The sequence below is a fragment of the Haemorhous mexicanus genome, chromosome 2 (assembly GCF_027477595.1).
Source record: "Haemorhous mexicanus isolate bHaeMex1 chromosome 2, bHaeMex1.pri, whole genome shotgun sequence".
In the NCBI taxonomy this organism is placed as follows: Eukaryota; Metazoa; Chordata; class Aves; order Passeriformes; family Fringillidae; genus Haemorhous; species Haemorhous mexicanus.
In genome coordinates, this window is record NC_082342.1 from 105,205,546 (window position 1) to 105,229,941 (window position 24,396).

Genomic DNA, 24,396 nt, shown 5'->3' on the forward strand with positions numbered 1-24,396 from the left:
ATAGGAGCACCCAACTTTCAAATGTGCACAGCACTACAAAAAATAGTGCTAACTTCAGCAAGTCTTGAGATACAGATACATCTGAAGCTACATAACAGAGGCATCTAAACTTAGACACTAACAGTTGTAAAATGCTGATCTAATATGTATAAAGAGGTTTCAAAACAAAGTAATTTCTGAAATAAATCCTTTTCTCTCTCCATTTCTGAGCTAGTTCAGCATGTGATGCTGGTAAGAGTCCAAGAGATGTCTGCTTGCCCCTTCCCTGATGGAGCTGGCCCAGCCCTAGCAGAGACCTCTCTGCAGCTCTGGTTTGAGCTCACCAGAACCTAAGGAACAAGAAATGCAGGGTGCAGCCACGTGGGGAAAGAGGAAAGAGAAATGAAGGTCTCTGGCCAGGCAGACTCCCACGCCTGTGCTTGCCTGCACTGCTTGGTGCCAGCCCTGGGAGCTGGCTCAGAGAGCACATCCTTGTCACAGATGTGTCTGAGGAACAGCTGCATTTGGGGTCATGGAAATGCATCCCTGGGGACATGTGCAGGCCTGGGGACCATGGAGGCTGCATGGGAGGGAGGGGTAGGGCTTGGTGTGATGCTGCCCATGGACCAGCCTGGGCCAGGAGTGTGACTCAGAGAATGGGTCAGGAAGGAGTGCTGACACTGAGAAAGCAGGAGAGGGAGGGCTCCTCCAGCACAGAAAGTGTGGCCTAATGCATGCAGGTGATTTTTTTCGTATAAACATTGTCTTTTTTTTTATGCTCTTCCAACACCTTGCTATATTCTTGTAGTGGCTTTGACAATTCTGAATGGTGTTTTTTCATACAGAGCACAGCTTTTAAAATTACTTGTATTGGAATCAAAGCTTTGTCATTATGAAAAAGTTACTTTTAACAACAGATCTGGGGAGGACAAGCATGACTAATTACTTTATTTGATTGTCTCCAGAACTGTCATTTCTTTTTTGTGTTACTGCAAAGTAAGTAGGAGGACCACAAATAGTTGATTTATTGTCCTAAATTTCAGCTCAAGTACTAAGGTTTGGGGCTGTTATGGCAATGGAATATGTGGTATAGATAAGCAACTTAAAAAAGTATTTTCATTCCTTTGCATTAGTGTCTAGCTTGCTGTTAATTGGTATCATCTGCTTACCATTTTGAACTGCTTCATTAGAGGGTCTTCTTTCTTAAATAGGAAATGAATGTGCAGCATTACAACAGTGTTTTGTGAACCTGTAGGGCCCAGATGTACTTTTCAGATATATGTTTGGCTGCTTTCTACCGATCGTGGTCATTTTGGAGGCCCTTGATTTTAAGAGTCCGTGCATTTTTTGAGCATCTTTCATGTAGGATCATGTTTCTTATTGGCTCTTTGGCAATCCAGGACTGAGTATCAGAAAACCTTGTGGTTTTCAGGGACTGTGTGTGTACAGAAAAAACACACTGGCATGTTTGCAGCTACAGTGGGGGATCTGAAAGACTCAGAATCACAGAAAATCTGGCCGAAAGGGTCCTCTGGAGGTCATCCAGCCAAACTTCTCAGTCAGAGAGGGATTATCTCCACAGCTCCATCATCCATATCTTCATCTACCTGATCTCTGAACACTTCTAAAGGTGGAGATCCCACAGCCTCTCCCAGAGTACAGAACAGGTAACCTGGTCTATCCTCCATGTGAAAGGATTTTGATCTTCAAACCAAAACCAGAAGTTCCCAAGCCTCAATCTACAGCCCCTTGTATGCAATAGCACAACTGTATTTGTTATAGGCAGCATTTGTAATAGTGGAGGCAATGGCCAAAGTATAGGGAAAAATAATCAAAACCACTTTGATAATTTAGTATTAAGGAAGTTTCCATTTTTAATGTCAACATAAAAGGGATTTTTTTCTTTTTGAGGGAGTATGGGCTATTTTGTCTCTATAATACTTATCAAGCAAACAGTTAGAAAAATAACTTATGTTATAATTTTCTAATAAACTTCCAGTGCTTGTTAGTCTTCATCCAGTATCCATTTTACATTGATACAGATTTCTTGAAGGTGCAAAAATTGCAGTTATATCAAACTGAGTTTTTATCACTAAGGTTCTTCTGATAGTCAAGGGTTTTTCCATCACTGTCTTTAGAAACACTTTTGAGGTCTCCATCTGGAAAGATCAAGATGTTCTTCAGGAGTATATGAGTTATTGTTTTGTGTGTCTTGGTTTCAATGAGATTTTGTATCTCATTACACAGGAAACAGAAGTTGGATGCAGCACACACATGAAAGCAGCACAAATGGTGTGTAATGTTATGCACATAATTCATAGAAAATGAAAAGCCATGCATGTTTTCTGGTTACCACATAAACAGCAGATTTAGTTGCTATTGGCCATGAACCAGTGGATTAATGGTCAACCAGAAGACATTGTTTGATGACATCCATAGTGTTTTGCTCCTTTGCTAGGCACTATTGTTAAAAGAGAAATTTAAAAAAAACCAAAAAAAACCAGAAGCCCTTAGCATACCCACACCTTTTAAAATGATGTTTGTGTCTCTTCAGCTGTCTCAAAGCCCAGGTTGCTTCTTCCCTCTTCACCATAAGGGTTCACCTCCCCATGATTTGATCCTGCTTCACCTCTGCTTTCTCTTGCTCTCCTGTAATGAAAATCCATTTTATATTAGAAGGTCCCTGTTCTGTTAGAAGTCCTTCTGGATCCCCAGAATCCCTGACTGTAAATAATACTGTGGTTAACTGGAAACATTTATATAAAAGAAATCAAGTTAGGTTTAAGAAGAACTGTAGCAAATCTGCTATGTTCTTAGTAACCCTGCTAGTGGAGGGACATAGAAAACCAACCAAGCTATACTTGTTCATGCAGTAATATTTAAGGAAAATGTCATTACTGTACAGCCTACAATCAGATTAAAGAAAACTGCAGGTGCTGGTGAATGGTGAATGTGGGCGACTCTGCTGCTGGAGAAGGCACCATGTTCCTAGCAGGACTTCCCCTCCTCCCTGGCAGAAGCCTGGCCACCCTGCAGCTCCCTGTGGCCAAAGCATTGGTTAAACTGATGGTGATGGGGAAATTGCTTTAAGCTGCCAGAGCTGTCCTGTACTAAGAGACAGGGAGATGAATCTTTAGCTATCACTGTTGATGGGAAAGGGATAACAGGCTTTCATTCCTTAACTTGCTTCAGGTAAACTGAAGCCTAATCTGTAAAAAATCCTCTCTATTCCATTATAGGAACATCTTCCAGTAGTCATGACCACAATATCAAAAATTTTACTCACTTTTTGCGATCTCTCTGCCCAATGATGATCAAGGCAATAACTCCAATGACAATCAGACTAATGACCACCCCAAACACAATTAACCAGATGGTTACTGGTGGTTCATAAGGGGCAGCCAGGGTTGGAAGTATTCCCACAAACTCCAGCGTACTATCATCGAGTCTGAAAGCGTCATTCATTCGTCCTCGAGACATCCTGAATGCAAGTTCAAAGAGTTTCACACATTTATTGAAAGGAAAGGAACAGTTTTCAGTTTTTTATAAATCTTCAGCATGGCAAGCTTCCCCTGAACATCTCAGTTAAAAGGCTGCAAAGGAGGTACTGCTAAACCCATTTTTCTTCTGGTATGTGAGTAATAGCCACAGAAACTTAAACCCTTAACCTATTGGAGCTTAACTGACATGTTCAGACACTGTATGGACTCTTAAACTCAGTCTTAATATAAATGAACCTGCTGATCTCCTTCTCTCTTTGTATTTTGCCCTTCGTTCTCTTTACTATTTCTTGTCTATTGAAAAGTTTCTTATTTATACCACATAAAACCACAGCTTTGACATCCTACCTGTTTCCCTCCTACAATCTCACACAATTTTGATTAGTGTGTTTCTCACAGCCCTGAAACCCCTTCCCCTGGTGTATCATCTGTGCCTTGTTTTTCCTTAAACTTCCCCATCTGCTACTGAGTGCTAACCCGAGCTACTTTCACAGCCATATTCTTCTCCCTTAGTTCACCACTGTATCTCACTGCTTCTTCAACCCCATCTCAGGTTGATGCTGCTTTTAGATTTGTGCCCTCTTCATTTCCCACTGCACATTACCCATGATCTTCTGCAGAGTTGCAGTTTTACTTATCATTTTTATAGCAATGACTTACAGTGGTGCCATACCATGCTATAAAAGAGCTGTTCATTGACCTGTAAATGGGAACTAGCTCCTGCTCTGACCTCCTCTATCTAATCAAATACATCTGGCTGTCTTTCTAGTACACCATTATTCTGAAGTCCTTGTTAACAATAATTCTTGCACTGACTTTTCAAAAATAAGAGGAAGAGCACACGTGTGCATGCACACATCATTAATGTATTCTGTATTTCAGGATATAAAATAGCTCCTGGTAAAGTTTGAGCAATTAGGTTGGCTGGCAAGGTCTGATGCAAATGAGATGTGTTTGGCAATGCCCTGGAGCACTTTACTTTGGCTGTTGCCCAAGATACCATCTGATAGATGGACTATTTTCTTTCTGTCATAATAGTTTTCATCCTAGTATCTCTCATCCACTCTTTTCATTTTAACTGCAGAATTTACTTTCTTGTAACTGCTTCTGCCTCAGCTGACTTAAGCACTGCTTTCCCTTCCAACCTTCCATCTGGTTGGTTGGTTAGTTGGTTGCTTGCATTTTTTTTTTTCCCAGAAAGCAAAATCTCACCTGATGGCGTTTTCCACGTCAGCTTTGGGCACAATATCACTGATATTACCTGGCATGCTGACAGCAATGTAGAAGGAGATCCTTCGCGTCTCTTCCCCAACATGAATGTCTGTAATACTGAAGGAGAAACAGAAAAAAAGGTTATTTTCTTTGTTGAGATGACATTAGCTTTAAATTCGAGCCAGTGAACAGTTGTGTTTGATTGACATTGCCAGAGGTTTAGTTTACACTGGGGGCACAGTGAAATCAGCTGGGAAGTGAAATCTATTTTCCTGCCAGAATCCCTTTTTCTATGTCCTAATTTGTAACTTGAGCTGGAGAGAGTCTCCCTCATACCTAAGACAAGTCTTGGTGTAATTTTCCATAGCACATAATCACTTGCAGAACAGAGAGTGTTTGGGGTTGATCTCATGAATGTGGTGATGTATGAAGTGCAAAGTGGAAAAAAAATAGCTTTCTTCCTTATTTTTCTAGAGTAGGTTCTAGATATTACATGACTTGTTCTACAAAGTAATATCTAAGAGCTTTAGTAGGTAGCTTCTGGACATTATTGAAGATATTTAATCAAAAAGAGTTGTTTTTCTCACCAAAATCACTTTCAGGTGAAAGATTTTATGCTTGTAACTGAACCTAGATAAGATTAGTAAGTCTGTATCAAATTCTAGGGCTTTATAGTCAACATGTTTATCTTTCCTTAGCCCCAAACCTCTTGGATATTCAGTATGATACACATACATTGCTAGAAATGTTTGTTTCTAATCAGTCTGCCTTCCCAGATATTTCTATATATGTGCTTGGCACAAATTGCAAAGGTTCATCTCCATCACTGATAAGCTGCAGGAGACAAAGCCTTCTCACCTAACTTTAGCACATTATTCCTAAACTTCAAGCTCTTGAGGGGAAAAATCTCACATACCCAAGCTGTCATCTCGCCTTTTACAAACAATGTTTGACATTGTTTCTGTCACCTTACATTTGACAGGAGGCACAGTTAATCCCACCAGTTCATGCCATTAGCTGAGCAGAAGCAGTGCAGGCACAGCTGGCACAATTAGGCAAGCCACTCACTCGAAGGCAGCTTTCTGTTTCTTCACCTCTGCAAAGTATTTCCTCATGGCATAGGCAACAGATGACTTGAACAAGAAGAGCTCGTTTTCATCCCATTCGTACTGCAGAGACAGCACAAGAGAAATTCCTCAGAGAGGGCAAGAAATCAGGGACATTAAGAAATCCTTCTAAAAAGAAATAGCAACTGTAATGCTTGGCATGCACTTCAGTATTATTTATTTATTTGTGCCATGACAGCACATCAGAAACCAACCCAAACCCTTTAGACCTGTTAATCTGGGCACTGTGCAGGAGGCATCCCTGCTGCCAGACATCATGCTGTCCTTCTGCAATCTCTGGCACCTTTATGTGGGACTGCTGAAGATGCTGCAGTCCCAGCACACCTCCCTGCCTTACAGGGAGAAAAGGCATCAGCAAGGCTATTCCTACTAAATATAGTACATTCTCTGAATTTTCAAGATTTCATTATTTAGATTCTTGTTTTAATCACATAGTTTTATTTGCAGAGCTGTTCTGTTAAGGAGGAGAACCTTTGTGGCACAGTGAAAGTGGCTAATTTATTTGCTTGATGAGCTCAGATTTTTGTTTGTGGTCTGATTTGGTAAAAAACTCTTTGCATCAGTGCTTCTGCAGCAAGCACATATTTGGGGGTTTTCCCCCTGGAGAACAGATAGGTGATATAAAAAAAAATGTATTGCCTGTGTGCAGGCTTCTCCTGGCCTGCCTTATGAGTCCAAAGTTATTTGCAGTGGAAGCCTAAACCAGCTTCTCTGGAGCAGGAACCAACAGCTGTACAGGGGGCAAAAACCACCACAGGAGGTGATAAAGCAGCGTGGTCTGTTGTGAAATAGCATGTGTGCACAAAGGGAAAATCCCCAGCTGAACTCTGTGGCAATATCTTTTTATTCTACTCAGGCATAGATTTGATTGTGTTTATGGTACCTGGGCAGGAAGGCCCATAAATGCTGTCAGGGATAGAAAGTCAGCTCCTGACTTTCTTGAGCACTATTCAGGAAGGTGTGGTAGAAGGCAGCTCTGTTTTAACAGGCATTATAAAAACCTAGCTGCATTTTTCAGATGTGTCCACCTCTTGACACTGATGTAATATGAGAGAGATGTTTAAAAATCTATGAGGAAGACAGGGATAGACAGGGATAAACTGTTTAGCTGGGTCTTTTGCAATAGCACAAGGAGTAATGGTTTTAGACTATAAGAGAGTTGATTTACATTAGTTACTAGGAAGAAATTCTTTACAGTGGTGAGGCATTGGAACAGGTTGCCCAGAGAGGTGGTGGAGACTCAGTTTCTAGAAACATTCAAGGCCAGGCTGGGTGAGGCTTACAGCAACTTGATCTGGCTGAAGATGTCCTTTCTCATTGCAGTTGGGTTGGGCTAGCTGATCTTTAAAGGTCCCTCACACCCTGAAGAGTCCTGATTCTATTAATAAAGGGCAGGAAAGGGCAGAAAGAACTCACTGCTGTCGGTCCATTCAGGACCAGGTCCCGGGAAAGGCACAGGTAGCCAAAGCCACGGCAACCAGAGCAGTCCCCACGGCGTTTGGAGGGCAGGGACTGTGCCAGCCCTCGCTGTTTCCACCAGGAAAAGCTGAGGCTGAGTTCCCTTTGCTAGGCAAATGCCCCCAGCTTTCCCCTGCTGGCACAGCCCTGCACTGAAGCTCCTCTTCTTGTTACTGCTGCTGTCTCCAGCAGCTGGCACTGTTCACTATCACAGCTAAGAGGCTATTGTTGGGGTTTCTCAATTTTCTATTTATGCCCAACATCTTTAGGCTTGCAGGGCCGGTTTATTATTATTATTATTATTATTACCAGTATCTAATTGAGCTTGATTCCTCTACTGATGCTTTCTGTACTTAGCATGTTAACTTTTTAATAATTTATTAATTTCTCTAACATATACTTTGTCTTTTTCAGTCTAATGTATTCTAATTGCCACTGTCCCTCTCAATTGCCTTTATAAATACTATTACTGGCTGTGTGGATGGGAAGTACCTGGCTGGCTTCTGATCTGTGTTTGAGTTGTGATTACCCACAGGGCTCCCAGGCATCCCAGGCACCTACCCTACACTGTGCCTTACAGAAGCTGCTTTGCTTTCAGAGAGAAATGGACTCTGCCAGGCACCTCTGCTCTGTTACAGTGTGATCCCATATGTGATTTGAAAGAAAGTGTAAGTGTGGCCTCTGATTCAAAAAGGAATTTTCATTGTCAAATACATCTAAATGCCTGCAGGCTGACAGCTCTCCATTCTCTAACACTGTTTTGTGTGACAGCCCTTTACAATGTGATCACACATATGGCATTGACCTGGTAGAGAATTTTGAATTAATGTTTGGAGAGGGGTCTGGTTTTCCAGTGGCAGTCAGGGGCTGGCACTGCTGGAACTGTTTACTTTAAATGTGACAGACCCCAAGGCATTCAGTGGGGATCTTGTGGCAGTTTCCCTTGTGCAGGCTCTTCCATAAAGCCCCAGCTGAGGCAAAGCTGTGGATGTTTCAGCCTCATCAGCTGCACCGGTGAACCAGCAATGCTGCGGCTGCAGCTCTAATCTCATCAGCCTGAAAACAATTAGCAGGGTAATTGTGGCAGTGCACGCTCTGGTACAGCTGGCATTGAGCCCATCCCAGAGTCTGGATGCTTAATTTGCCAGAAATGGGGGCTATTAAACATCCCTGCTGGGGCTGAGTCACAGCCTGTGCGAGCTGCAGCTGCCCCAGCATAGCTGTACCTGAGCCCCAGAGCAGGAATCTTTCCCTGCCTGCTCTCTCCAGAGCCAGCTAGCCCAAATGCAAACCTGTTTGCTGGCATATCCAGACTGCTTTGTGCTGTTAGGTCAGGGCAAAGCAACTCAAAATACACCTTAAACGAACAACTGCCCACAGCTTCTGTGCCCTGTGAGCCGTGCAAAGCACCCAAAACACATTGCTCTGTGTAGCTGGGCTGAGATTCTGCCCGAGATTCCCCCTGCCATTCTCTGTGCCAGTTCACACATGTACCATTCCTGCTGCTGCCATGCCAGCATCAGCCATGTCCCCAGGAGCTCAGCAAAAGCCACATTTGTGGGGAGGCAGAAAGCAACCAAACAGAAAAGGTTTCTTGCAAGTCGGTGATGTGAACTGGTTTTGAGAGGAAAATGTATGGCTTGCTCTTCAGAGCTTGGGAACCTACTGTCCATACAATAATTCAAATTAGGTAATCTGTATGAGATTGTTTTACAGCTGCTCAATTGCACAACAATAGACTATGATGGCTAAAGGCAGGCATAAAAATGATATTAAGCTAAACATTAACCATAATGACTAATAAACGTGTTGTAATATGGAACCTTTTTATGCTGTTGATATCAGTTTTGAATTGTATCTAACTCGACTAGGCAGTCTAGGAAGCAATAAAACTCCAGTGGGGCTTGCATGTGAGACAGGGATAGGAGCAAGAGCATCAATTCACGAAAAATGGGCCTGTGGTTTGTGTCCTTGCTAGTGCAATAGGCTCCAACACGCAGGTCTAAATGGCCTGCCTGATGACATACTCATTCTTGGAAAATTACTAATGTCCTACAAGGTGAAAATGGCTATTAACAGGAAAGAAGTGTCTGCACTTAAACCTTCTACACTGCCTCCATGAGATTAGCATAAAGAGGAAGAGTTAGAATAAGGAGTGAATTTGCAGCCTGGGTTAAGCAGATGGGCTAAGCCAACGCTCTGTTTAAAATCGTAAAAGCCATCTTCGGCTTTGATGAGATTTTTTTCATTGCTGTAATACATTTTATTGGACCAGCTGGTATAATTGGGCAAAGCAGACAAGCTCTTGGGAATGAAAGCCCTTCGCCTCCTCTGAAACAGAAGCAGCTGCACTGCACTGTCCCCTGCAATCTCAAGAACAAAGCTGTCTCTGCATCAGGGTTGGAGGGCAGGGAGGCAGCTGAGCATATCAGAGCCTGGAAATATTACTGTAAACAGCCAAACAGAAATCTATGCTAACAGATGTGTTTTAGTTTGAAATCAAGAGCATTTAAGGACAGAGAGTGGGATCCACCAGCCTGCTTTTAAATGTGAAGTTAGCTGCTCTAATGACTTCTGAAGGCAGCCACCATAGCCACATGATAATGGCAATTAGAAGAAATTAGGTAGAAGCTTTAAGTGGAGACATCAGCAAATCTGGGGAAAATATTTATGTACACAGGTTCCTCAATGTTAGCCCTCCAGGCCTCTTCTGGAGGAGGAGGAAAATCATGATTGGTATCTCTACAGAATAACTCACCTAGCTGAGATGCCTTTCCTAAAACAGGTGGGCTCACTCGGAAATTCCTCCACTAATTTTAGAGGCAGCCTTGACCACAAACTTAGACAAGACACCTTATAAGTGATAACCCTCCAGGTGAGCTGATGCCACCCTTCAGACACAAAGATCAGCCATCCCCTGACTCATTTTCTGAGCCATTAGCACAAGACCTGCGTTGCCCAAGCAATAAGGAGGGTGCCACAGCACAGACACACTCACCGCCTGGTCCCCCAGAGCTGACTTCAGGCTGATGCGCACTTTGATGGCATTGCTAGAATCTGGTTTAGAAAGAAACAAGGGCCATGTTAGAGCTGCTGCAACAGAAAGTCTGCTCCTGGGAAATGCTGAGGTGGCTAAAGCTTCCTTACAGGTTCCTTTGCTCCCCTTGGAGAGCTTGGTGGGACTGACTTTGTTTCCCTTCAGTCACCTCTACTGCAAACACACTCATCTGAGCTGTCAGTTCCCAAGTCTGGTTTTGTAGCAGATAGAAGGAAAAAACTCTCTTCCATCACTGGGAATGAGCAGCTTAGATGCAGATGCTGGTGCCTGGTAAGGTGAATCCCTCTATCAGAGACTGGCACAGGGCTGTGACAGTTACAATGCTCTCTAGTGCCAGCAATGACTACACAAATACAACCTGTCTGGCCCATGACTCAGTGTCACAATAAGCTGAAAAATGCATTTTTCTACAGTCTCCTCCTCTTCCTCCCCCTGAGCTCCCCTCTTTGACTAACACATGTCAGCAAAACCATAGCAGTAATTTTTTTTTTTGTACTGGTTTGCCCCTACACCTGGCTCCCTGGGCAAGTGGCTCCCAGGTCTGAAATACAGGCACTCTGCTCTCAGGAAAGTGCCACACAAGACCAAGCTTCTGAATCTTTCTTCTGTAAAGCCATCCTACACTCTGAGTGCTGCCATCATGAAAAAAAGACACCTCAATTTCTGAAAACTGGGTGAGGCTCTGACAAACACACTTGCTGACTTCTTCAGCTCTGGCCATGAGGAAGCCAGTTGGTTTTCCTGTGAGTAAAACTTACAGCTCAGTGTTTATTTCCCATAGCCCTGCTTTTTTAGGGAGAATAGCCTCCAACAGCTACAAGAGAAAAGCACTTTGCTACCCCAGGGTTGTGAAGAGTAACTTGTGCTCTTAAATCACCCACAAGCCATACATACATGGTGTCCAGTCTGTTTTCCAGCCAACGAATCTGCCAGAATTGTTTTTCTTCAGCCACTCATATAAAGGTTCAAAGTAGTGGAGCAAGGGAGCTGCATTCATATATTTCTCTCCTGTTGCACTTTCCAGTGCTTGAGTCCAGGGCTTGGATCTCCCTAATTCCAGCAATTGTCTGTATATGTGGAATGAGAAGTAATATGTTATTGCCATGTTCCATCTAGATGAGAAAAACACTCTGTTATCAGTATAAAGGTGTTCTTTTTTGTTTCAGAATTCTCTCCTTTGTCCCACTATTCCTATTAATAAAAATATTTTATTCCCACAAATAAGTAATTAAACCTTTGATGTTTAGAACCTTAGTGTACATAAATTTAGTCAACTTGTCAAAATGAATTGAGCAGGTATAGGCTACATTTCCAAGCTAGGTTTATTCTTGATACAACCTCGTTTACTCCAGGAGCTTTGTTACACTCTGATTTATTACATGTGAGAAATCTGCTTTGTTACCTGAGTTTCTGCCCAGCTTCAGTGGAGTTGGTAATGTCACATTTGTGAAGAGGCCCAGTATGGTTGGCTGCCTTACAAAGTGCCTCCTGGAACTGGAACTGATAGATGGTGCGGGTGTAATACCTACAGGAAGGGCAAGGAAAAGGGAGGCACAGGTTTTATTAGCTGTCTGTCAAGGAAACCTGCAAGCCTTTGGCCTTTGGAAAGCTCTGCTGCATCAGCTGTCTCTCCTGCTTGGGAGACTGCACGGCAGGGACACAGGCCAGCTGATATTTACAGGCTAGGCTAACTCAAATCTAGCAAAATGACAAGATCAGGTGGACTAGAGCCCCAAATCTGTTTGTTGCCACATAAATCAGAAGAGAGTAAAGTTTTTAAGGTCCAGCTCTCTGCTCTGAGCCCTTTAAAATGAGGTGGCTGGGACACAGTGGACATCCAGGGCTGCATGTTCATGGCCCAAATGGCATGGGGCACAGTGATCCCCCAGGAGGCAAACACCTCATGCAGAAGTGCTCCTGCTGGTTTGATGGCAGCATGAAACTTTCCTGTTCAGCAAGAAGGTCAGCAGCCTCCTCACTGCTCAGAGAATATTATGGAACGACCCCTGATGTGCAGAGAAACACTCCCATTGAAATCAGCAACCTTCAGTCTGGGCTTTAATCAAAATAAGATTGGGTCCTGAGACTATCCAGCAGATGTTTTAATTAGCTGGGGCTTGCTCTGTAGCCAAAACTTAAGTCATGAATTAAACTGCAGTACCTTATGAAGGAGTAATCATTGGCCACGTGAAACAGCGCGGCAGGGTCGCAGTAGGTCTCATCATGAGGGACTGGCTCCACAACACCAACTATGGCTCTCCTGGAGATGAAGGAATAACACAGGGCTTCTGTTATAGACAATAAGCAAAGGTAATCTGACTCAGCTCTCCTTCTGTTTTGTCTGATACATATGGACACCTCTCGCTTGCAGACAGAAGAATTTCATACAGCTCCCAGTAACCCCAAGCGAGTTCTGCTCCCCAGCTGGGGACCACAGAGAGGAAGCTGTTTGGAAACTCATAATGCAAGGAAGGGATTTGTATGAGGGCAGGGTGTGCAGGGATCAATTAGTGGTGTGAAATAATCTGCAAGACATGAGATTCACACAACCACCTCATGCCCTGGGCCATCCCAAGTCTAGAGACCTGTATTTCGTTTCTGGCAAGGGCATGCAGAGACTAGGCAGCCCAAAAGGTAGATGGCCTCCTGTGCCACTGTGCTGAAGATAAGATTTCTCTTTATTTTCCTCTCCTGAGACTGTGTTTCCTGAGAAACAAACCCATGCCTTGAGCTTTGGAAATGGTAATAAGCTTCCATGGAAATATTTTTCATAAACCTGTATTTCAAGCAGAGAGTTTTGCAGTGCCACTGCAACAGATGTGATAAGCTTCCCTAAACAATTTGTCATTCTCTATTTCTCTGACATCTCTGCTACTTTTGAATACATTGAAGCTGATTGATTTTTACAGTGGGTCAGGAGGCTTGCATATATCATCTTTTATTATAGATTCTGTTTGCTGATGGAGGCTTGCTGTTCATGTTCGTGTTAGAGTTCAGGCTCCATTTTCAGCGTGGGGCTTGTTTGGTTTCTTTGCATTTTTCTGCCCTCATATTAAAACCAACCTGGGAAATTACAAACTCCAGTCTGAATCCCATTTATTTTTAATCTTGTGCTCCAAGGTGCTGAAAAGAGACTGATTGATGGGCACAATCTGAAAAGGCACCTCTGGCTGTTACTTGCCAAGGGAACTGTATTTTCTGTACCAAGAAAGGTGGTATTTTAGTACACAAGGAAGGAAAGATTCAGTCTGAAATCTTTCAGACAATTTGCCTCCAAAAGCTCTGCACAGTGGGAAGGAAACACAAAGCAGAGAAGTGTGCTCAGATACTTGGTGGATTGAGTTCTGCATGCTTCTCTGGCTGGCAGGTACAATGACCCTCACTTTCCACTTGTCCTTAAGGATGTGGGGAGCAAACCAGAGCACAATGAGACCAATGAGACGTAGAGAAGGGCTGTACTTTAGCTATGAAGATGTCTTGGGGAATGTGTCAGGAAGACAGCAGTGTTGATCTGGAACAGGCCATGCAAAGGCCATGGGCTGTCTTTATCAAGAAGCTGACATGAAATATTATGAGACATTGTCTGCACCACAGTTGGGTATTTCTATCTAGCACTCTATTGGTATTTACAGAAAAACCCAGAGACACAGATCCCTATGGGGGCACAAACACCTCAGTATGTTAACCAGGGTTAAGTTAGCAGGTTCATATGAAAAAAATCCCCTTTGTTTCTCAAACTTACTTCATCTCCCACCATCGTTTGGTCCATTCCTGCTTTGTAATCTCGCCCCTAAACACCATCCACCTCCACTTCTCCAGCATGTAAGTAAAAGGCATTGTTCCAACAATGGTTAGTGCTTGTTTAAGCAGAAAGTTGATTTCAGTTTCTGAAGAGAGAAGCAGTTAAGGTAATGGTTATGGTAGCAATTAGTATCTGATTGGATGGCTAAAGTTGTTTCCTTTAACAGCTAATGCTTACATCTTGTTTGAATTACAGATTTTCACGAAGGAAAAAGTGGAAGGAAGAATACTACTGAAAAAAACATAAGATAATTTAGGAATTGTACACTGTTTTGTCTCTCTCCCACAAACTCATAAATAACCTAGTCCTTTGACATTTACATTTAGTTACCCATCACTGAGAACCTCTCCAGTCTCTGAGGAATTCTGAGCTGAAGACATCTCAAAATGTATAAAATGTGCATCTTCATCCATCTAAGGCAGTGCTCAGAAGCCAGATGAACTGCATTATAATGAGGGCCTACCTATGTTCACTCAATATTCACTTAAGTGGGAGATGTAAATCTCAAGGTTTCAGTTTCATTTGAACTGCTAAATACATATCTTGATAGAGATATGTATGGATTCATGCAACAGAGATTGAAAAGAATTTTGGAGACTAATCTAAATGAACCATGAAGATTTAAGGATGAGTTGTTCAGTACTGAAGGTAGTGAAGTGCTAGCTACTTCTTTTTAAATTATGTAACAGCGTTGTAAAGCAGTGATCCTTGCTTCACAATGCGATTTGGGAAAAAAAAACAGTATTTCTGGTAAACTGGAGGAGTAAGATTTCAGAAGCCCGTCAGTTGATTCCTGAGTTTGCAGGCACAATCTTCTGCTACAAAATAAGGACAGAAAGTGCTTTCACATAAACGCTTTCATATTTATGCATTTATTTACCTTCATCATCCTGGAATGTTGGCTCTAGGAGACCAAGAGATTTCAAGTGCTGAGGCGTGGCTGCAGAGAGGGACATAATTTCACCGACAGCTTCGTGGAAGCCCTCGTTGGCGCCGCTCCTCAGCAGGTAGGGCTGCCCCGCGTAGGCCATGTCGTACTCAATGTGCCCCATCTCGTGGTGCGCCGTCAGGAAGTCATCCATGCTCACCTTGGTGCACATCTTGATCCTACACACCAGAATAAAGTGCCTGTGCTTAGAGAGAGAGTGGCCCAGAGAAAGGCTGACTGAGTCCTGTGTGCCACAGCCACGAGGCAAAGCCCCTCCAGAGCTTGCAAATGCCATTTGCAAAACCTGGGCAGCTACATCCTGGTATGCAGTGCAGATCCTCCTGCTACAGCAACACTTCATGGGGAACTCAGCAAAACACCTTCAGCCACCTTGAAATTGTCCAGGGAGTAAGAGAAAACTGCTGTTTTGTGAGAACAGCTGTTCCCTAAAACCTGGCAATAAACTCCCTGTATGTGTGGGAGTGAGTAACCACCACCAGTCTCAGTGAGACAGTAATGTATAAAACCCTGTGTGTTGGTGACTCCTGCTACTTTATCCTCATGCAGGATTTATAATTTACTAAAATAATGTCTTCCAAGCAGGGTTTCTTTTCACCTTCCCCAGACTGCTGAGGTGGGACACTGATGTGTTTCTAAGGCTCTGCTGTGCACCAGCGTCTTTCCCTGGGTAACTGTGCAGACTGCAAGAGGGGTCAGAATTTCTGCAAGAAGTATGCATTGTGTGCGAACTTGCTGTCCCACTTCTTTCCCAAGTATGGAAGAGACTGATGGATTTTAATGAAGCTCTATAACTCTGCCAAAGATAGACAGTGGACTCTCAGGAGATTTTCCCTTGCTGCAAAATGTGCAGTTGTCCATAAATCTCACTGGTATCCACCTGCATTTCTGCTTATCCCCTAAGCCCTAGAACACAGCCATTATTTCTTTAGTTCATAAAAGTATTAGTCACTTCTCAGCTAAAATTTGAGAGTAGATCTTGAGTAGACCTACAAGTAAGTTTGAGTAGATCTTCACAGGAAAAGTTAAACAGAAAGGTTTACAGTCTCACAGGATCCCTGCTCTCTTGTCTTCCTTCCCCCTCTTTTCAGCCAGAAAAAAAAGCAAAGGAGAAATTATAACTTAAGACAGCATGGTGAACCTTTAGTGAAAATATGTTTGTTCTAGGAGGCAGTACAGGAAGGGGTCATAGCAATTCCAGTACCTGTAATCATTTTTGCCCAGGTCCCATGCTGTAGGATGGCAGACAACCTTCCTGCCGTCGGTCGGCTCTGTGAGCATGGAGTTATTCCAGAAGCCCTCAGTCATGTTAAAAAGGCCAATGGAAGCAAAGAAGGCCTCAGCAGATTTGAATATTTTAATTGCATCCCATTTCTGAAAGAGACAATGCCACCATTAACCTCTGCTTCTGCATGTAGCCTGTTTCCCAACGCTCTGCTTGATGCAGGGCAGCTGACTTCACATATTTCCCAGGAGCTTCACACCTGCACCTGGCCTATCGAGAGTAAGTCAGGAGTGTCTGCCTTTGGCACTTCTGTGAATTCTGCTGGGAACTGGAATTAAGTGTTTTCCCTGCAAACAAAATAGGCTTCTGCACTCAGAGGTTCAGCAGATAGTACCTGATCCAGACCAGAGAAGCTCTCAATAAAAGGTAAAGTAAGATAAAGAATGCATTCCTGTATGTCAGATCTGCGATCCAACCCTTCAGTCACTTCAGTCAACCTGGGGACAACACATTTGAGGAAGAGGAGCTACATTCCCAGCAGATGAGCATGAGAGACTTCAGCCAGAACCATAAAACCTGGTGAATGTATCTATGGGAGTTGCTTATCAGATAAAAACTGCATGGTTATGTTCAGGATAATTTTGCCATTCAGCAGTTTTATTGCTCTACCCAGCAGGAGCTCTGCATTTACTGAAATGAGCTCTCACAGAGACCTGGGTGGCAAACAGCTCATTTGGATGAAAATCCCAAATGGGGCACACCCACCAACAAGGATGAGCCCACCCACTGCTCAAAGGCTTTGTCAATAATGCTTCCCTTCTTGCAGTGGTACTTCAACAGACACATATTTATGACTAAAAGTGGGTCAGTAGTGTAAAACAGAGGAGAGATTAATGCAGACCTGTGCAAACTGCTAAGGAATCAAATTCAACTATTCCTTCTCTTACCAACATAACATTTTCAGGGAGTGCTGCCTACGAGAGGAGAGTAGATTTCAGATTAATAATCGCATTTCAGAAATCAAATTCCATCTAGTTCCATCAAATTCCCTTTAGTTTAAAAAAGGAGTAAGGCTTTGGCAAGACTACAGGGAATCATCTTCACTCATGTTCTTGGTCTGGTAAAGGTGGTGTCACAGCTGTTAGCCCTACAGATCTCAAACACAGACCTTATGCTGCTATGCACTTATCAGAAGATAACAGGCAGCATTGCAGTTTCTCTATCTGTATCCAAATAAACAAGACTGACAAAAATAAAACAAACTGTGATATACAAACTCTTTGATTATGGTAATGACTGGCAAAGGTCATATTTGATACCAGCCCACTCCAGGAGTCCTGGAATATTTATAGGTACAAAATATATCTCTTAATGGATAAGAGTCTCTGAGGAAAATAGACTTGGAGACAAGATTAAGAGGGTCAAAGAGGGTGGAGGAAAACAGAGAACAGCCAAGGGTACAGTGAAAAATGCATAAATGCTTAAAAGTTAAAAGCAAAAAAAAACGATGCAAAAAGCAACAAAAGCAACACTTTGTTGGCAGTGTGTCTGCCTGAGGGCAGCCATGGATTTCTAGAGAGCAGCTGATATGTGGTACATAATTTTTATACCTTCTAGATTTGTTACATAATGCATATTGCATGAAGGCATGTCTTACCTTTTCAACCATTGCAGAAGTTACATCAATGTTTGGTTTGGCTGGATAGGGAGCAGCCAAGGCATACAGACTTGTCCAGAATCTACCCCACATATCACCTTCAGAAAAAGAGAGAAACAAAGGAATACTTTAAATGTTTTATTTTGTATTGCTCAAAGGTGCCAGACAGGTCTATAAATCGTGCAGTATCAAAAATAGGGACTCCTATTCGTCTAACCAGGCCTGATCCAAATGTGAAGGGGAGCAGTTCGGGAAGGTCATACATAGGATAAACTCAGATCAAGGATCCTTTTATTACCCAATATCAGCAATTCTTGGATAATATGGTTTCAGGACTAATGACATTCCCATTTTTTTGGTCTACATGATTGTTGCACCGTGTTCAGGCACACAACACTTATGGCAGCTTAATGCTGCATGATTTGAAAGCCAAGTTGTGAAATGTGGGATCTTAGAGTAAAATCTGAAAGGAAAAACAAGTCTCTCTGAAACTCTCATTTCTAAGGAAGAGAAGTGCTGCAGAGGGGAGGGAAATGTCCCAGCCAAGTGCTAGAGTTTGGTGCTATGCGAGCTTTGGCAAGGATGAGAATACCTGCCCTCCCTTCCTGCCACTGCTGCTAAGCACTTGTGTCATCTTTGCTAGGAATTTATCCATTTCTCCTCTACCCTTCTTTTATCTGTAACCTTTTTGTTAATATCTTGATTAAACAGATGGTTCTCCACCCATGTGCCTTGTAGGTGACAGTCCTGTGTATAAAGTCAGAGTTGCACGCCATGGATGTGTTGACATACCCAGCAAGTGAGCAGGGAGTCCTCCTGTGGAGCTGATGAGCTGGGGGCCATACACTTGCCCCAGCTTGTGTCTCACATAGGCATGCAGCTGCTCATACAGAGGTTTTATCTGGAGGCAGAGGAGGAAAAGGAAACCATCTTTATTTTTCACTTTGCTCTATTCTGCTCATTACTCTTAAACAGAGAGCCTTGCAGCTCCCTCTGACAAAAAGCCCCTGGCAGGTAACTGCACCCCAAACCCGCAGCTTAGCTTTGCCCCCTGCCTCAGAGCTCAGGCACCAAATCCAGATTCCAGCCACAGAAGTCCTGCTCAGGTATGAGGGAGGGAGCATTGCTAACTTTCGAGCTGGAGTATCAAGGATGCCATCTACCCCATGGACCTGCAGAGCTCCCTCTTTCCCTGCCTTTGGGGACCAAGCTGGTTCATGAACAGACACAGAGGTAGAAAAGTCATATGTGTCTCCTCACATCTGTTTCTGTTAAACCCACGTAGACTGAGATCAGCCAGTTTAAAGCAGGTTCCATCTTCATTCATAACATCAGCACATGAGCCCATCATTTCAAAACACAACCCTGCGACCCAGATGAGAGCTCTTCCTGCCTCTACCTGCTCAAATGTCTTCTCCACATCTTCAATCAGCTGGTCACGGCTGTATTTGTAATTTTCTGGAGACTTTGCTTCATAATTTGCTCTCCAGTAGTCTCCATAGTCAGAATAACCTGTAAAGCATGGATGCATCACATGAGGACACCACAAGTGGCACTGCTTAGGTCTGCAGGAGAAGTGCAGCTCCTTGTGGATCCCATGCAGACCTGCAGCCTTCCCCCAGAGCAAAGCAGCAAAATTCAAGATAGTTTGGGTTTAGCAGAGAGGAAAAAGCCTCCCTGAGGGTCTCTCTCATGAACATGCAGGTGTGGGAGATTTCCAAGAAATTCAGAAATTGATGTCATGGTTATCTGCTAGTTAGGGTCATTCAGTCCGGAGATGGAGGTCAAAGGAAATCAGGAATCCTGACTGGAGCTCCTGGGCTATGAGGGACAGCAGCCTCTGCTCAGGCTGGATGCTAACGGGTTCTCACAGAAGGCATAAACTGGTGGACATTGAATATGGGCCCCCTCTTCCAGAAAATAAACCACCAGGACAGATGCAGACACCAGCAGTGAAATTCAGCTCCCAGTTCCACTGCATCTTCCAGTCCACCCCGCTCCATCAATCCTGGAGTAAAAATGGCTCCTAACTGAAGTCTCTTCCTTAGTGGTACAGAGGAAGGCCATCATGACCATTTCTTAATGCTTGGCTTTTTTCCCTGTCTCACTATTTGTGCCATATTTTCTTACCCAGCTCCAGCCTGACAGATTTTGCAAAACAAGGAGGATGGGAAAGCAGGTGATACAGCTGCAGTCCGGCCAAGAGACAGATGATGTGGCTACTTCAGAAGCTACCTTAGAAGACCCCAAAAGAAAATTAGAAGGCAGCTGCTACTGTTCATTGAAAAGAGTTCCATAAGATTTATGGGGAGATCTCAGACTGGAAGCACAGTTCCCTTAATACAAAATCCTTTTTGAACACCCAGCTGCACCTGCTGTCCCAGGCCTACCAAATCTGATCATTCCAGCTAGGGAATAATGCTTACAAATGTACCAATGACTGTGGCTGCTGCAAGAAGGTCAAGGCCCATAGGAAGGAGATGTTGCTAAAACTCAGCAACACTCAGAAGCTGTTTAAATGGAGTGTGCTTGTCCATAAAACACAAATGGTGCAGTTCAGGGTGCTATGTAATGAGGGGCAATGATGTATTATGGCCTTTGGGAAAAGTGCCGACCAGGAAGGGTGCCAACTCGGCCAAAAAGGTGCCTCTTGTTCCAGGCTGGGAAGAAACCTCTGAATTGGTCAATGGCAGTTGTCTGCATTGCCTCTTACTTTGAGACATGCACACCAAGAGCAAATAATGTGCACATTATGTATGTGTTCTGAACTCCTGGGAAAATTGGGTAAGACTGCAGTATATTTACTAGGTTCTGGAAGCCAGAAGGGAAAGAAAAAAACCAACCAAACAAAAAGAAAACAAAAATTGACTTACCATTAAGCCTTGCAACCTCATTTTCAAGTTCAACATACTCTTCATATAATGGTCTCATCATTCTGCCAACATCAGCTCTCCAGCCTTCCCAGGCCCACAGTCTCTCATTATAATCAGTGCTGTCAGCCATAATAGCATCCAGACCTGTCAGAACAAAAAAGTAGGTGCTAGGCTTAGAAAAAGCAGAATTTTTCTTTCATAACAGGCAAACAAACCAAAGTGAAAGAAATTCATGAACAGAGAAGAAAACACTTTGTACTTGATATACTGAAAGATCCCATTATTTCACTGCATCCTTTCCTAATTTAAGGTTTCCCCCTTGTCTTTAAGAAGTAGGGAGCACATCCATAGTCTCATAGACTCATAGTCTCTCAAATGCTCTCTCCACATTAGCTTCCCTTAAGTTGGTAGAATTCTCAGGACTGGCCTCAATGCAACATTAGGTCCTACATGACTGAAGGCAGGGAATAAAATATAGCTTTTCTATAATATAGGCAAACCCCAGGTGACAGGCTGGCTGCCAAACAAGCTGAGCAGCCCTCCCCAATTTTTTTTTTTTTTTTTTTTTTGCTACAAACAGGAGACAATATTTCTCATGGGCAGAGAGGTGCCTGAACTGCAAGGTGCAATTAAATTATGACTAAGCTTCAGATAGCAGGAAGTATCTGTTGAAATTATGGTCTGTTCTTTTGCAGTCAGGATCCACTCTTTGGCTTTCCCTCTCTGCACCCTCAGGGTGAAGAAGACAGTAGGGGCAGTGGTTGGTGTCATACCTGGCTCCAGCACCAAGCACTCCGATGGATTGCTGATTTTACAGACGGTCCCAGTGCTGTAGATGGTACTCATTGTATTTAGCACAGTGCTCAGCTGAAAGTTAGATGCAAGACAGCCTGTTAGAAACCCACTCTGTGCAAAATAACAGCCAATTATGCTAATTCCTTAAAAGCTAGCATCAACACTTTACCCACCAGCTTAATATTTAAGCATATGTTTGAGCTCAGGAGAGATTAATGAAAAAATTTGCCTAAATGCATTACTGAACCAGATCTAGCTGGAAAAGACAGATAATCTCCCAAATATATGATATAACCTGCAGGTTCTTAATATCCAGTCAGACAGAGCTCTGGAGTCAATGAGCACTGACTGTCACGAGAGAGCTGTCCATACAGAGCAGCAATAAAGAAATAAAGTTTATCCATGTGCTTCCATAAGCATGAGCACACATAAACTTTGCAAGGAGGTTGTGGCTTTCAGTGGCAGCACAAAGGGCCCCTTTGGCAGGTGCTGCCAGGCTGACTGTTGCCTGTGGGTGTTCACATCACACTGACTGCATGGATCTGCTTGGACTCCATCACAGAGAAGCCATGGCTCACGTCTTGGGCCAGCTGAAGGCCAAAATGCACCTGAAATCGTTCAGATGTATCTCAGAATCTATGCTACGTGGCTTTGTTTTAAATATTTTTTAATGTTTCCACATCTTCATGCCTCAAGGATAACATGTGCTACTTTTATCTTTCCCTTTAGGGCTATGCAAGTTCTTACTTAGAGCTTTAAATCAGAACTCTGAAGAGCTATCAGTGGGAGGGATAATTAGTGAGTACCTCTAACTTCACCTCTGTCAGCATTAAAATCAATCAGTGCCCAGGCAAATTTTTGTGTCAGTGAAGAATACTTGGATATTCCTATGGAACCCCATCGGGATGTATAAAAAACGTTGCTTTTCAAACATGGATCAACAACTTCAGCCCCAAAGGCCATTATCTAGGAAATTCTAAGTGTCTAAACAGGGAGGGTACTGAAGAACATATCTCCTCAACAGAGACAACATTACCATTAGTGCACTGTTGTGATCCAAAATAAATATTTGTTTGTATGAACAGCCAGCATTCCCACCAACACAGTCTGTTTTTCAGAAATGCATCTTATTCAATCAAACAAGAGATCCAGCCAATCTGCTGCTTCCCTTGCATGGCGATTAGCACTGCTGACCTTAGCAGAAAAATCTCAGGATTCTCCTGTAATTAGGACTCTAGGATCCTGGGCTGTAGGTACCCATGATTCAGTGCTATGTTTCAATTTGATCTTCAGCAAAGGGAAAGTAATTTAACTCTCAAGTGTTTGGTTATAAATCCCTTTTGAGTCTGCATAGCTGCTCGCTCCAATTTCACACGTAGTCGTTATCCATATATGCCTCTCATGTATCCATATATATGCCTATTAGGTGAGCTTGTCAGTGCAAATGTCAAGTCTCATTATGGTTCTTGCCAAATCTTGCTGGCCTTCAGCAGGTTGCTGTGGAACCCTCCCCATTTTCAGGCATCCCAGGGTTCCCAATGCAATGAAACATTCCCTCTTTTTCCCAGTGTAATAATGTACCATGTTCAGAGATAGAAAGACTTCCTCCACCTCCACCTTTTTGACTCAATGAATGGCCTTGTACCCATCTCTTTCTGCTCATTGCCCTAGGTCTGGACTTCACCAAGCATTTACCCCATGTCCTTTCTTGGTTTTATGGCTAATCCAGCTATAAGTGCAAGGACTGCTCTGAGGCGTGTTTGAAATTTATTCCATGGCAAAACTGCTGACAGAAATGGCAACCAGCTTCCTAGGCCAGGCTACCCACAGTCCAATATTGCTGTGAACACCTAGAACAGGTACACTTCCATACCATACCCTGCATCATCCCAAAACAAGCAGGGTGGTGACAGCACCATGCCCTGCCTTGAGGGTGCTGTGAGAGGCAGCTGAACTCACCCCCAGAAACGATGAACTAGGTTCAGCAACTTACTCTGTTATACTTTTCTGCTGACAGCACAGATGATCCTCTTTCCTGGAGAATCTGGATCTGGAGCTTGGTGAGGTCATCCGTGATGCTGTCTGCTGGGAATTTGCTGGCATTCCTGGAGGCCTCCTCGTAAAACACGGACCACCTGCCGCCCGCCTCGCTCTGCAAGGGGTTCACACAACCTGAATTAACCCCTCCACTGATGCACTCCATGGACAAAAATATCACTTCTAGGAAAAACTTCATTTGTGAAGAACACCCATGGACTGCGGGCTGAGCACTTACTTTCCCCACCTGGTGAAATGGCTAGAGAGCTTTTTGGCTTTGTTTTATTCACACATCCAGATAACCATTTTTCTTTGGGAACAGCAAAAAGCATGACTGTCTACTCACACCTTAGTTCTTATAATTGATCCAGCATCACTTTGCTGTGACTCCTGCTATTCTAAATCACATTTTCTTCCCTTAGTGCTTTTCTTCACCCACATGTGAAGAAATAAGCCAGGGCACAAAGAGATGTGTGACCCAGATGTCAATCCCCATTTCTGCTGCAGTAGCAGGAACACTCAGCTGCCAAGATAGTGATGCTGAGTCTGTTTTTAAGGCAAATATCACTTTCTTCAGAAATGCTGGCAAATAAAAGATTATGCTTGGGCAAAGGAGGCTCTAAGCTGGTGCCTAGATTGGGTGTGCAAAATCTCCACATTTTGCATGAGATTGCTTTTAACACTTCTGCAATTTCAGACCATAATATTGAAACCCCCAAATTTCAGT

At 43.3% G+C, this 24,396-nt stretch overlaps 1 protein-coding gene across 1 annotated transcript in view; it reads right to left on the minus strand.

Annotated features, from left to right (window-relative positions):
• Positions 1-227: 227 nt before the first annotated feature.
• ACE2 (angiotensin converting enzyme 2) overlaps positions 228-24,396 on the minus strand; it is a 30,299-nt gene continuing 6,130 nt past the window's right edge. Inside the window, exons 3-19 of the mRNA XM_059839809.1 lie at positions 23,626-23,784; positions 21,611-21,704; positions 20,838-20,981; positions 19,364-19,476; positions 18,757-18,865; positions 17,965-18,062; positions 16,287-16,456; positions 15,017-15,243; positions 14,077-14,221; positions 12,496-12,594; positions 11,737-11,859; positions 11,229-11,401; positions 10,275-10,333; positions 5,760-5,860; positions 4,692-4,808; positions 3,266-3,460; positions 228-2,628 (exon numbers count right to left, since the gene is read on the minus strand). Coding sequence (XP_059695792.1) covers positions 2,508-2,628; positions 3,266-3,460; positions 4,692-4,808; positions 5,760-5,860; positions 10,275-10,333; positions 11,229-11,401; positions 11,737-11,859; positions 12,496-12,594; positions 14,077-14,221; positions 15,017-15,243; positions 16,287-16,456; positions 17,965-18,062; positions 18,757-18,865; positions 19,364-19,476; positions 20,838-20,981; positions 21,611-21,704; positions 23,626-23,784 — 2,247 coding nt within the window. The 3' untranslated portion in view covers positions 228-2,507. The remainder of the gene's footprint in view (positions 2,629-3,265; positions 3,461-4,691; positions 4,809-5,759; positions 5,861-10,274; positions 10,334-11,228; positions 11,402-11,736; positions 11,860-12,495; positions 12,595-14,076; positions 14,222-15,016; positions 15,244-16,286; positions 16,457-17,964; positions 18,063-18,756; positions 18,866-19,363; positions 19,477-20,837; positions 20,982-21,610; positions 21,705-23,625; positions 23,785-24,396) is intronic.